At 43.6% G+C, this 14877-nt stretch overlaps 1 protein-coding gene across 1 annotated transcript in view; it reads right to left on the bottom strand.

Annotated features, from left to right (window-relative positions):
• Positions 1-9420: 9420 nt before the first annotated feature.
• COL8A1 (collagen, type VIII, alpha 1) overlaps positions 9421-14877 on the bottom strand; it is a 171371-nt gene continuing 165914 nt past the window's right edge. Inside the window, exon 4 of the mRNA XM_010841938.1 lies at positions 9421-14030. Coding sequence (XP_010840240.1) covers positions 12121-14030 — 1910 coding nt within the window. The 3' untranslated portion in view covers positions 9421-12120. The remainder of the gene's footprint in view (positions 14031-14877) is intronic.

Genomic DNA, 14877 nt, shown 5'->3' with positions numbered 1-14877 from the left:
TTTCTAAAAACCAGCTTGAATATCTGGAAGTTCACAGTTCACGTACTGTTGGAGCCTGGCTTGGAGAATTTTGAGCATTACTTTGCTAGCATGTGAGATGAGTGCAACTGTGCAGTAGTTTGAACATTCTTTGGCATTGCCTTTCTTTGGGATTGGAATGGAAACTGATCTTTTCCAGTCCTGTAGCCACTTCTGAGTTTTCCAAACTTGCTGACATATTGAGTGCAGCACTTTCACAGCATCATCTTTTAGGACTTGAAATAACTCAACTGGAATTCCATCACCTCCACTAGCTTTATTCATAGTGATGCTTCCTAAGGACCACTTGACTACAGATTCCAAGATGTCTGGCTCTAGGTGAGTGATCACACCACTGTGGTTATCTGGGTCATGAAGACCTTTTTTGTATAGTTCTCCTATGTATTCTTGCCACCTCTTCTTAGTATTTTCCGCTTCTGTTAGGTCCATACCATTTCTGTCCTTTATTGTGCCCATCTTTGCATGAAATGTTCCCTTGGTATCTCTAATTTTCTTGAAGAGCTCTCTGGTCTTTCCCAATCTATTGTTTTCCTCTATTTCTTTGCACTGACCACTAAGGAAGGCTTTCTTATCTCTCCCTGCTATTCTTTGGAACTCTGCATTCAAATAGTTATATCTTTCCTTTCCTCCTTTGCCTTTCATGTCTTTTTTTTTCCCTCAGCTATTTGTAAGGCCTCCTTGGACAACCATTTTGCCTTTTTGCATTTTTTTTTTTCTTGGAGATGATCTTGATCACTGCCTCCTGTACAATGTCACAAACTTCCATCCATCATTCATCAGGCACTCTGTCTATCAGATCTAATCCCTTGAATCTATTTGTCACTTCCATTGTGTACGGGATTTGATTTAGGAAAACTTACTGCATCTTTTATCGACCACCTTCTACCTATGCAAGAAATAGAAAACAGCATTTGGTGCATTTGTTTAGATTTTACACCTAACCTACGCCATACTGGAAAATACTGCTCTAACTCACTTATCAGTGAAGTCAAAAGGCTGCCAGTTTTGAGTAGGGGCAAAAGAAGAGAAAACTCAGCAGTGCGTCCAGGCTGTGAACATGCTGCTCTTCTCCTTAGCTCATAATGGTGTAGCAGATTCCATGGTGCTGGATGATAGTTAATGATGCCGTGTAGAGACTGGCAGGACCTGAAAGGAGAACCACAGCACAACTCCTAGGGTTTTAGAGTACGGCCATGCCTTCAGTTTTTCCAGTAGTCATGTTTGGATGTGAGAGTTGGACTATAAAGAAAGCTGAGTGCCGAAGAATTGATGCTTTTGAACTGTAGTGTTGAAAATTCCTGAGAGTCCCTTGGACTGCAAAGGGATCAAACCAATCAATCCTAAAGGAAATCAGTCCTGAATATTCATTGGAAAGACTGATGCTGAAGCTGAAACTCCAATACTTTAGTCACCTGATTCGAAGAACTGACTCATTGGAAAAGACCCTGATGCTGGGAAAGATTGAAGGCAGGAGGAGAAGGGGACGACAGAGGATGAGATGGTTGGATGGCATCACTGACTTAATGAACATGAGTTTGAGTAAGCTCTGGGAGTTGGTGATGGAAAGGGAAGCCTGGCGTGCTGCGGTCCAGGGGGTCATAAAGAGCTGGACAGGACTGAGCCACTGAATTGATCTGAAGTGATGCCTTGTCAGCCAACTATTCAGAAAGCAGCTACTGACATAATACAGAGTTCTAGCCAAAACTAAGCATTTGATTGTGGGGCATCAAATGAATATATTACCAGAGCTGCTCTTCTGGACCTAGCTTTTGTAAGGTTGGGTGCACACAGCTAACACCCAGTGAAAAACAAAAATGCTATACATGGGATCATATCTAAGCAGTCCAGAGGTTGTAATTTACATGAACAGGTAACAAAGATCTCTGTGTCTTGTATTTCTTACTCACGCCTATTGCTTCATGAGGTGTGACCAGTTGATGATAATGGTGGAAATATTAACAACTCATTTAGGCCTGATATGTTATTAGAGCTGAAAATGGACTGCTATTGCACTGCAGTCCCACTAGGGAGGGCTCCTGAAGGACAGTAGTGAGGAGAGTCCTTCTAGTAGGCAGAACTTCAAGGTGTACATTGAGTTATCTCCTTTGAATGGGGAGAGAGATAACATGAGCTCAGGGTAAATAGAGCCCTGAGGAACAGTGAATTGTGTGATTCAGTGGACCAGGGGCCTAGAAGATATAATGTTTTGAAGTTCAATAGCAAGGAGATCTGGGAAGAGACATGTGCAGGGAACCAGTGGGCAAAAGTGTGTGCATCTTTGTGTCCCATGTCCAGGTCCACTTGTGAGTATCCACTATGGATGAGACACTAAATATCTAGGAAGACATACTGCTGGTTATATTTAACAAAGATGGCCACCAGTGCTTCCCATCCCACATACTCTTCTTACGATGTGACTTTGACGCGCTTTCCATTGAGTAGTGGAGTCTGGTTCCCTCTCTGAAACTGGACAAGCATCTGTCACCTGCACTGGGCTTCTCAGGTGGCTCAGTGGTAAAGAATCCACCTGCCAATGCAGGAGATATGGGTTCGATCCCTGGGTTGGGAAGATCTCCTGGAAAAGGGAATGGCAACCCACTCCAGTATTCTTGCTTGGAGAATTCCATGGACAGAGGACCCTGGTGGACTACAGGGGTCACAAAAGAGTCAGATATGATTTAGTGACTAAACAATAGCAAAACAACTGATAGAATATGGTAGGAAAGATATTCTGTGACTTCTGAGGCTGAATCTTAAAAATCCCACTCATTTCCACGTGGCTCCCTTGGAATATGTGCTTGGAATCCAGGTGTAGTACAGTGAGAAAACCACACAGAGAAACCACATGAAAAGGACATATGTTATTGTGGCCCACAGCTCAGCAGAGGTCCCTGCTGACTGCCAGCATCAACAGGCAGACCTGTTTATGAAGATGCTTTCAGATGATTACAGGCCCCAGTTGTTGATTTCCCTCCAGCTGTAGCCCCAGACAGCATGAAGCAGAAACAAACCATCCCCACTCTTGTCCTCAGAAGTGAATTACAGACCTACTTTTCTCATGTAAGAAAAAAAACCTGCCTGCGAAACTGTTGTTTCTCCTCTGGCCACAAGAGGGACACCTTGTTCCTTAGGAAACCTGTAAGTTGCAGAAACCATGCTTACTTCCGATCTCTTATGGCCTGCAGGGTACCCTACTTAGAATTGCAATGAATTTTCCATCTTTTTCCCCACAGGACCTGGTAAAGTCAAGTGGCTTAAAGTAAAACTTATGGTTAAAAAGAGTGCATATCTTGAATATGTATGAGCCCTAGAGATCCCCTCATTTAGAAGAAACATATGATCTTTAACTTCACCTTTGGAACCAGAAAATTGACATGGAGACTACATGTTTAGGCTTAAAGAAGAAACTCAATTCTAGTTTGCCCTTTGGAGTCATTGGGTGAAAGTGGACTGTCCGCCTCTAGCTGCCAGGTCTTAAGCTCCCTAGAAGGTCACATCCACTGAAGTGGAGCAAATAGAGTAGGTGCCAGCCCCGTGGTGGTCTGCAGAAATTCCCTGGGAGAGGCTGGGGCTTCTGCTTGTGGTTTCTGGACCACCACTGTGCTACTGCTAAGACTCCTTACCCTTTAGTGAATGCTGTGGTGAACTTATTGGTAAAGGAGGCTGCTGGAGGTCATTTTCAGTGACCTCCTACATCATGGGTTAGTCCTATTAACAGATGTTTTCCCTCTAGGTTTTTTTTTTTTTTAAGATTATTATTATTAATTGTGAAATGCACATCACATAAAATTTACCATGTTAACTACTTTTGTGTATACAGTTCAGTGGCATTTGATATATACACATTGTAGTGTAACCATCACCACCATCCATGTCCAGAACTCCTTTCATCTTGCAAACCAAACTCTACACCCACTAAGCAATACTCCTTCATCCCTTTCTCTCCCCAGCACAAAATCACCCTTCTGCTCTGTCTCTGGATTTGACTTCTCTATGTGTCTCATATAAATGGAATCATACTGTTTTTGTCCTTTTGTTATTCGCTCATTTCTGTTAGCATAATGCCCCCCAGGATCATCCATGAGGTAACAAGTCTCAGAATTTCCTTCTTTTGTAAAGCCTGAATAATATTCCATTGTATGCATATACCACTTTCTGTTTGTCCATTGATCCCTCAAAGAACATTTAGGTTGCTTTTTCCTTTTAGATATGGCGAATAATGTTGCTATGAATTGGAGTGCGCCAAATAACTCTTTGCATCCCTGCTTTCAGATCTGTGGGGTATCTATTCAGAACTGAAAATGCTGGGTCACACAGTAATTCGGTTTTTCATTTTTCGAGGGTCCTCCATACTGTTTTCCACAGCTGCTGCCTAACGTCACTTTCCCATCAGCAGTGCACAGGACTTGCAATTTCTCCATATTCTCACCAACACTTGTTATTTTTGGTATTGTTTTGTGTTCTTTCATAGTAGCCATCCTAATAGGTGTGAGAAAATCCCTTTACCCTTTAGTTTTTAAAGCCAGCTGCCCTCATATCTCTTAGGGGAGAAGGATGTCACCATGACATCTGTCAATATATAGTCTTTGGGTAGCTGGCTGTCTCTGTTGTCTCTGGTAAGGACAATAACTAAGAAATAACTGAGGTCATCAGTCTTTCTCTGGGGGCAAGCGAATATACTAAGCCCTCACTGGCAGGGTTTGCTTCTTAGGCAGCTAAGAACATTTCTGTCCTGCCTTTAGGCAATTTGGTGCAACAGCTCACAGCGTGGACTGTGGAGCCAGATACATGGGTTAAAATTTTGGCATTGCCTTTTATTAGATCTTGGACAAGTTATCTTGCCTCGGTTTCTTCCCCTATAATATGGAGCTAATAATAGAGTCATTATAAGGAGTAACTAAGTTAATACATAAAGACACTTAAAGCATTTTGATTCCTGGTTATCGCTCAGTAAAGAGTGGCAGTCGTTACCCCTCCGTAACACACTGTATTACCGGCCACAACTTCATTTAGCCTCCCAAGTGATGAAGATAGTTACTGTTACCACCTACTGTTTTGTAAGTGTAAAAGCTGAAGTTTAGAGACCTTAAAGTAATTGACTCAAGATATCACAGCTGGTGGAGCTGAGATTGGTTCTCTGACCCTGGCCCCGGAAACTTTTCCTAACACATTCTGTATTGGTGACTCTGATTTTGGCAGAACAAGTGACAAAGACAGCATTGTCCTTGGTGAGGAAAGGCAGCTCTTACTAGCAGGCAGTTGGAGCCTGGTAAGCATTCCATCAACTTTCCCCAATGTGTTTGTCACCCACAAATGAAGAGCAGATGAGAATGTTGCTGCCAGCCACTCACTTGTCAGATGAGAACTGACTTGGCCATGCTCATTACAGAATTAATTTTTAGATCTTGGTGGTTTTTAACAAAGCATGTGAATTGTAGGTCTCCACAAGATCATAAACTTTAATTTAGAAGTGCCTTTGAATCTAATAGTCCATTTTTACTTGCATTAAGATAGCAAAGGAAAAAAACCTCTGAAAAGGTTCTGGATGCCTTGAAGGAAAATTCAGTTAGATGGTTCTGTGTTTCAGTAATATACACAAGAAACTTCTGAGTAATTTGTTAAAATGGGATAATGTGCCCCACTTTTAAAATTCAAATTCCAGTGCACTTATCTCTAGGAATTAGCAAAAAATAATCTTCTAATGATAAAAGTCATTAACAGGTATTTGACATCATAAAGAATAGCTTACTTGAGAATAAAATTGATCCTGATACAATTATTGGTTTTGAAAATGAAAGCATCAGAAATCCTGTGTAACTCTTTGCCAGAAGAAGGATAACTCTAAGGGTATTCCATAGATATTTTTCTTTTTCGTAATATGGAATGAGCATGATATTTACTTTTAGAGTCACAAGGACCATTAAAAAGAAAAACTTTTCTGAAATATAGTAAAACATGATTGATTTGCACTCTTTGGTGGCCGTATGTATTTGGAATTCATTGTAATTCCATGTGGGTTGGGATGACATTTCCCTTTGCTGTATATATGATGAAAGGATTTGTCAAATACATTCCTGCAATGAGTAAGGGAGATTTTAAAGCAGTTTAATCATTTTTGTCTGCAAATGGTGCCACTGATTTTAAGTGAGTCTTTTCTCTCCCTTTTATTACCCTAGGCCACCAGGTCTCTCTCCAGGCTCATGGCTCCACCCTTTATCTTCTCAGCAAATATATGTTTGGAGCACAGACACATCCCACAAGTCCGTGTATAAACCGAGCATCTATTCTTTCCCTGCCTGGAGCAGGCTCCCCTGCGAGACTGCCTGTTTCTATCAGGGGCACCATCTCTGTTTTCCAAGTGTATCAGTGAGAAGAAACCATCTTGGAGTCAAACTTCCATCTCCCTCATAAGGCCATTCGGGGATTGTCCCCAGGTTCAGTTCAGTCTATCAACTGTCTCTTCAGTTTCCAATTCTTCTTCATTCTATTTCCTAGCCCTTGAGATATCTCCATGGTTATGCAGTCCTTAAACCCTGACACTGACCTGACATTCACCCTCATTCTTGAGATTTGGTTGCTGCTGCTGCTGCTAAGTTGTTTCAGTCATGTCTGGCTCTGTGCGACCCCATAGGTAGCAGCCCACCAGGCTCCCCCGTCCCTGGGATTCTCCAGGCAAGAACACTGGAGTGGGTTGCCATTTCCTTCTCCAGTGCATGAAAGGGAAAAGTGAAAGTGAAGTCGCTCAGTCGTGTCTGACTCTTAGCGACCCCATGGACTGCAGCCTACCAGGCTCCTCTGTCCATGGGATTTTCCAGGCAAGAGGACTGGAGTGTTAGGCTCCCTCAACCATCAACCCATCATCCCATTCCTGGATTAAAGCTGTTCTGATCTATTCAGTGGTTTTGTTATCTGTATCACAGCTTCTCCATAGAATTATCAAAGTAACTTTTCTAAAATGCTTATGTTCATACCATTTTTTCTGCTTGAGGACCTACAATGTCTTATTGCATATTAGATAAAATATAAATGTATCTTCCCTATATGTAAAGCCCTGCATCATGTGGTTTTACTTTGGTTATTAAATATTTCCTTTATTAGTTTTTGAGTAATTCTTCTGGTCTAGTCAGGCCATTTCCCTTATCTCTGCTCTTTCCCCTACCCCACCCCTGCCCTTTCTGACTCTCTCTCTCTCTCTCTCTCACACACACACACACACACAAACACACTACCAGTTTCCTCTTCTATTAGAGGAAGAGAGGCTATTCTTGGGATGCCCTATGCTCCATTCATCCAAATTCTATCAAATTAAAGATGATTTCTTTACAAGTCATCTTCTCAAAAAAAAAAAAAAAAAAACCTACCTGAGATTAGATTTCTTCTCACATTAGGCTTCTAAATAATCTTGGAACATATAATCTCTGTATAGTCTTGGAGCTGGATTCAGTCACACCTCACATCAAGTTTAGCACTACCTCCCACAGCAGCCCTGAGAGATTTTTTATTCCTCCAGGCTGGTGCTGGACCAGTACTCTATGATGAGCTGTGGATGCAAAGATGAAACCATGAGGTGCCTGCTCTCAAGAAGCTGACACTCTCTCAGTAGGGGAGTCAGACAGTTCAGTGACCGAGCAGGAAAAGTGAAACGACAGAAGATTGTATAGGCAAGTCGGAAGGAGAGGTGGTGCTTGTGTGTGTCCCGAGAGCTGAAGAGGATTTATCCCTCACTAGGGGTAAATCAGAGAAGCAGACAGGCCAGAGAAGCATTCCCAGGAACAGAGAAGCAAGGAATGGCCTTCCTTTTTCTGAACTTCACTGGCACGTATGCATCCAGTGAGCTGTATACCAGCCTTATTTGCAGATCACCTGGAAATCCACTTGTTTAACAAACCATGATACCCTCTGAACAGATGGTACTTTTTAAAAGAATGGTCATGTTTTCTGTTCCTCATGTGCCCCTCACATTGCCTGGTAATACCAGGTGCAAAGTAGGGGCTACTCTGTGTTGTGTTTTAACGTAAAGGGATACAGTAGACACATAGTAATAATGGATTTGCCCTACTTGTCCAGCATTCTGAATTCCAGCCATTTATTCCTTCCTGCCTCTGTCTCCTGTATCTATCCTTCCATTGACTTTTGTGACTAGCACTGTGTGCACAGGAGATAACTGGTCCATGTTATGGAAGAGCCTTTAGTCATGGGATGAGATAGAGCTAGTTGGGCCAAGTGGAAATGGAAACTGTTGTCCTGAGCTTTCAGATTGAAGGGTTTAAACAAGTAAGTTAACCAGCCACAGACTGGTGCTCCATAGTTGCTTATTGAATGATTCCTTTATAATAAGTTATGTAATAAGTTATGATCATTCAGAGCTTGATAAGTCATCACGAAAGAATTCATTCCTTATCAGTGATGCTTATTAAAACCCTTAGGTTCTTGAAACAGGTCTGCTTCCCATCTGAAGCTCCACCCACCACTATCTCCCTTCAAAATTTGTGGCTCTGGTGTGGCAAACGGTGACAGAATTTAGTACTTACAGATTACTTTTGTGTGTGTGGGGGGGGTGGGTGCGTGGGGAGACAAGAAATTTGTGGCAGTTTTTCCTTTTAGGATGGATGTGACAGATGCAGCAGCTAATTGTCCCCCAATATATGTTATATTTTCTTCTGTATTAATAGAACCTGTGATTTTTAGTTGGGCATGTGGTTGCCCTAAATAAATACTCCATTTCCCACACTCCCTTGCAGCTTGTTGTGGCAATGTGACTAAATTCAGAGCATGGGATGTGGGTGGGTGATTTCAGCAACCCCTCAGTTGAGTTCTTTAGGAAGGAAGCATGCTCTCCCCTTCCTGACTTGTCCTCCTTCCCACAGACTGGAGCAGGGCTGCAGTGGTTTGCTCTCCTGGCCCCTGGAGATGAGGGCCACACCCTCGGGTGGAAGAGCAATGCAACAGAAGGGGCCTTGGGGCCCTGACTGGGGCTGCCACAGCAACCCCAGCCTGCTTATACTTGCAGCTGCTCTGTCAGAGAGAAAGAATTGTCCCCATTAAACCAGGATTGGGGCTTCCTAGTGGCTCAGACAGTAAATAATCTGCCTGCAATGCAGGAAACCCAGGTTCAATCCCTGGGTCAGAAAGACCCCCTGGAGGAGGGAATGGCAATCCTCTCCAGTATTCTTACCTGGAGAATTCCATGGACAGAGGAGCCTGGCAGGCTATCATCTATGGGGTCACAAAAAGTCGGAGACGACTGAGCGACTAACACTTTCACTTTCAAGCTAGGATTATGTTAGGTCTCTGTTTCAGTAGCTAATTGACACGTTAGGGGATAAACAGTTATGAAGTTCAGACAGTGTCAGCTGAGTGATATGAACAAGATAAGAAACATACTTTTAAAGGTATTTAATAAGACTCTTTTTTTTCCAATCAGTACAAAATTTTAAATACAAAAATGATTTGTTATTGACATGTCTCAAATCTATCATGGAAACTCAAAAAAAGTTACCAGTCTGTTCACCATTCATGGTTATCTGTAAAATATTTGAGAACAGTCACCCACTGCAGACATTCTTCTCCCCTGTGGGATGTCACCCTGCATTAAAACTCTGTATTGAAATAACAATATTGTCAGTTTGGTCCATTTCACATGGAAAAGTTCTAGTTAATTTTGAATTACTAGGAATTGTAGCCCTGTCCCTATACTTTAGCACATGTACTTGTTTCATCTGCTTTTACACTCAGTGTGTTAACATAATGTGTAACACTCCAGAGGGAAACACAGATACATAGATAATTACTTAAAACTCTTTTTTAAATTAAATGGAGTAATTCATTTAGCTCTGAGATTAGCACCATTGTATAATAGAATACACAGTATCTGGCATAGATTTTGCTCCTCTCCTATCTAAAAGTTAGAAGCATATGCCTGATAACACACACACACACACACACACACACACAGGCAATTGAGTAACAACCAATAAATAAGTTGGAAGATATTTGAAAAGTGAAATTTGGTTTTGACTAAAGAGGTACTTTCTCTCTTTGTGGAAATCAAAAGCCCATACATGCACAGATAAATATAGTTTTATAAATGAGCTGAGCTGACTTGCTTCTGAGCCATTTCCATGCAGCTATTCAGCAGATGGAACCCAGTGAACCCAAATGGCCCTCATAGCCATTGGTCCACAACCAGCATCCTCAAAACCAACCCAGAAGATGTTTGGCCACATCCGTGCTATCTATCTGCTTTGAAAATGAAGGTTGAGTGGGATATGTTTTTGATGGGAAAAGTTTGTCATACATTTAGCCATGAGTAAGAAGCCACGTGATAATGAACTCACTTCTCATTCTAACGAATTGAGAACAAATGGTGCTTGTATACCATATAAGGAAAAGAGGGAAAAGACAGCTACTAGGCTGAGGAGAACATTCTTGATGGTTCAAATGATTCTGATTTCACGTAGACACAATTCCATGTGTGTTTATACCGTATTTATTTGTGTATTTTCCCATCTGTACCTATCACCTTGTTTCCTCACTCTTAATTTTGAGGAGAAGATACAAGACTTTACCACCATAGCCCCACATTATTCCCCCCAGTGGCTTATAGTGTCGGCAGCATACTCCCAGCCAACTTGAAATGCTTTGTCTGTGTTTGGAGACCAGATTTTAATGTGCAAAGCAATTAGTATGTAACTAAGTGAGAACCTGGAAAATATTTTTATCTTTAAAATTGTATTGATTCTTGTACTTGTGGGGTGACATAAAAAGCATGGGCTGTCATTGTCCTTTAACATTCCAGATGGCTCTTCCACAAGTTGCTTCCTGCATTTTTAGTACTTACAGCAGGAAGTAACATCCATTTGTTAAGACTTCAGAAATTATTTTTCCAGAAAACTTTATCTTCCTATATAATTCTGAAAGCCCCCTTTCTTTCCCCAAGTAAAGGATAGCTTAGATTTAGGAAATTCACTCTGGAACCTCAGATGACACACTGATTTGTATGTATACTACACAGGGAAATTTCATTGAAATTCAATAGGTACTAAAAAGTACTGATATCCCCTTCATGGATGAAACCTCATTGTAGTTATTTGTGTGTGTAGGCAGAGGAAGGAGATTATTATATGCATGTAAACACAATTAAGAACTGCTGTTGATAATGAACATTCCACAAGACTGGAAAGTTCGGCGGGGAGAGGGTTATTTTTTTTTCTTATGACTTCTAGGTGTTTATATTAGTTGATTCATAGTGTAAATTACATGGAGACAAGAAGAAAGAAAGAAAATTACAGGAAAGAAAAACACAAGCAAAAAAAATCCTTGAGGAACAAATGAGTTACTTTCCGCTCATGTCTCCCAGGTGGTTTGTTGGCTTCCTGTGGGACACTGTCTTAAAGCCCCGCAAAAGTGTCTCATCCAGTGCTCGGCACAGAGAAGGCACGAGTAAGTACACTACAGTTGTTCTTCTAGGGACACTAGATGTGCAATTCTAAGTGGAACTCTTGTAAAAGACACAGCCTCCAATAGGGGTGAAATATCCTGTGGACTAAACCCTACCCTGGTTCTTTGTCCCCGTCTCACTGGGGAAGAGCACTGCAGGACACCCCCACATCCCAGGGCAAAATATCTGCACAAATACGGAGGAAATTATGCAAGTAAATACGGTATGTAATTGTTATCACTGACATTTCTTTAAGCCATATTTATAAATATTTTAAAGTAAACAATATGAGTGAGTGACTTTCATTATCTATGATGCTCTTTCATACTGAAATACTTCGATCTGAATAAGCAGGTTATCATGGAAGCACATAACATAAGCAGCTAATACAATTCCAGTGGGTACAACAGGAGTGTCAGTACTTGATACATAAATCTATCCCATCATTTTCAATCACAGGCTGCCGTGCAGAGCACTAAGCATGCATCTTAGTTTTTATTTGTACATGACAGTTCAAATTTTCACTTAAATATAACTTTCCAGCTATATAAATGGTTTGAAGCAATTATGTTTCTCATTTGGATTTTTTGGGGTGCATCATTTTCTTTTCTTCTATTAAATCTCTCTCTTGTTTTCTTTTTTTACATGGGATACAATAAATATCCTGAAAAAGAGGAGTGGACGTACTGCCCGGCGTACAGTCCCGCGGCCTGTTCAGAGGGCATCTGCAGGAACACCCGGTCTCCGGGCCGGAGCAGCAGCACCGCGCTGCCGGACGCCTGGTCCAGGAAGCCCTTCTTGTACTCGTCGTACGTGTACATCACGGGCTCGTTGTTCTTAAACAGAGCAACCCACACGTTGCCCCCCTTGCAGTGAACGTGGTATACAAAGTAGTAGACCCCAGGGACCTCGCAGGTGAAGATGCCCGTCTGCGGGTTGTAGTTCTGTCTGCCGTTATAGAGCAGTTTGTCGAACTTCACCGGGGCCCCCACGGGCGGGAAAGGCGCCGTCAGCTCAGCGGTGAACGCGGGCATCTCGTAGGCCGGCCCTCCTCCATTCTTGCCTTTCTTAGCACCGTAGGCGTGCGGGGGTTTCGCTCCCTCGATTCCCAGCCCCATATCTGGCAGGTACTCTCCATGGGGTGGTGGTGTCGGGGGCATCACAGCTGGGGGTCCTGGGGGCCCCGGAGGGCCTGGGGGTCCCGGAAGGCCAGGCTGGCCTTGGGGACCGAGGGCACCAGGCTTCCCCGGGGGGCCATGAAGTCCTGCTACTCCAGGCTTCCCTACTCCAGGGAACCCCGGGGGCCCTGGGAGACCGGGTTCTCCTTTGGGGCCAGGAATTCCAGGTGGTCCAATGGGGCCACTCGGGCCTGCAATCCCTGGGATGCCTGGGGGGCCCTGTAAACCCTGCTCCCCTGGGATTCCTGGCTCTCCCTTTGGTCCAAGCAGCCCTGGGGCACCCGGTAGTCCTGGCAAGCCTTTGAGCCCAGCCTCCCCCTTGGGCCCTATGGGACCTGGCAAGCCCCTCATGCCAGGGGGCCCCACTTCACCAAGGAAGCCTGGCTTTCCTGGAAAGCCTTGGAGCCCTGGCTCACCCTTTGGTCCTGGTGGCCCCTGTGGCCCCACAACCCCACCTTCTCCTTTGGGTCCAGGAAAACCGATAGCACCTGGAGGGCCCATAGGACCTGGGATTCCAGGCAGGCCTGGCTCTCCTGGGGGACCCCCCAGTCCAGGAGCGCCTACTGGTCCTTTCTCCCCTCTTGGTCCCAGAGGCCCAGGAAGACCCCCAACACCCCTGTCACCTTTGGGTCCAGGGAAACCTGGTTTCCCGACCCCTGGAAGGCCTGGGGGTCCTGGTAGCCCTGGTAGGCCTTGCTCCCCTTTACCACCTGGAAATCCTGGCTGCCCAGGGATCCCATCCTGGCCCGGTTTGCCAATTCCAGGTATCCCAGGAGGTCCTTGAACCCCTGGGACCCCGATAGGGCCTTGGGGCCCAGGTTCTCCTGGAGGGCCTGGCTTTCCCAGGGGGCCCTGGGGCCCAGGGAAGCCTGTCACTCCTGGCTTACCTACTCCTGGAAGTCCTACAGGGCCAGGAGGCCCATGCATCCCTGGAGGACCCTTCAGGCCTGGCAGACCTGGCATCCCGAAGCCCTTCTCTCCTTTAGGACCCTGAAGGCCTGGAGGGCCTGGTGGTCCTTTGGGTCCTCTCTCACCTTTGGCACCTGGTTGCCCTGGTAACCCTGGCCCACCTGGCTTCCCAATGCCAGGAAGTCCGTGAGGCCCTGGAGGCCCTTGTGGCCCGGGGATCCCCATGGGTCCTATCTCCCCTTTGGGTCCGATTTCACCTTTGGCCCCAGGCATTCCCATGGCTCCTGGCTTTCCTGGCATTCCGGGCATACCTGGCTTTCCAATTCCTGGATACCCCTGTGGTCCTGGTTTTCCTTTGACTCCAGGAATCCCCTGACCTGGTAAACCAGGGGGCCCAGGTGGTCCTCTTGGGCCAGGCTCTCCACGGGGACCTTGCTCCCCTCGCAGACTGGCTAATGGTATTTCTACCGGGAGAAGGGAGAAAGAAAGAGGGAGGAGGGCACAAAGAAGGGAGGGGGGAGAGAGAGAGAGAGATTAACATTGATCATCTTTCACTTCATTTCAATCATTATTTAGTTCTGACACTTTGGCTCATTAATTATCAAGAGAAAAGATGAGGAGTAATGTGTGTGTATTCCAGGACTGTATGATCTGTATTTAATGGACAATTAAGCTGTTAATTTCTTTGTCATGTTTGAGATACTGTTTTGAGAACTGATGTCTGCGGCTGCTTTTATCAGTGTTAGTTAAGTTAAGTAAAAAAGCTAACAAGTAATGAAGAAATATTTTTCCCAGTACAAACTTGGAAATATTATGGTGTGATCACTATAAAGAGTTCAAAGAAGGATAAAGAAAAATCGAGTTGTGTATAAGCTCCACTACTCAGAGATAATTGCTTGACATTTATGTGTATTTCCATCTCATGTGTTCTATATATACATATAAATGTTGTGTGTATGTGTACTTTAAAAAATGTTGGAGCCATTTTTATTTTTTCTGTTTTGTCCCTACTTGTATTTTTCTATGTCCTTGAGTTTTAAATATAATAATATATAGTAAAATAATGTTTCTCTTGTGCTGAAGTATAGTATGATGTAGGATGATGGTCGTTGTGATGTGGACACAGGGAAGAATAGAAGCATTTTATTTTTTATGTGGTTTAATGACGTCTTAAACATCTGTCCTGTGGAGTCAAATTGATTTATTTAATTTCTTTAATATGCTATAGGATTTCCTAAGCCTCAGATATTTCTTTAATTTAATAAGCTATTTCTCACTTGCAAATTTGGTTTCAAAACAAGAGAAATGAAT

Source organism: Bison bison, unplaced genomic scaffold (assembly GCF_000754665.1).
Source record: "Bison bison bison isolate TAMUID 2011002044 unplaced genomic scaffold, Bison_UMD1.0 scf7180017864168, whole genome shotgun sequence".
In the NCBI taxonomy this organism is placed as follows: Eukaryota; Metazoa; Chordata; class Mammalia; order Artiodactyla; family Bovidae; genus Bison; species Bison bison.
Note: the sequence above shows the minus strand (reverse complement) of the source record. Positions and strands in the feature narration are given on the sequence as shown.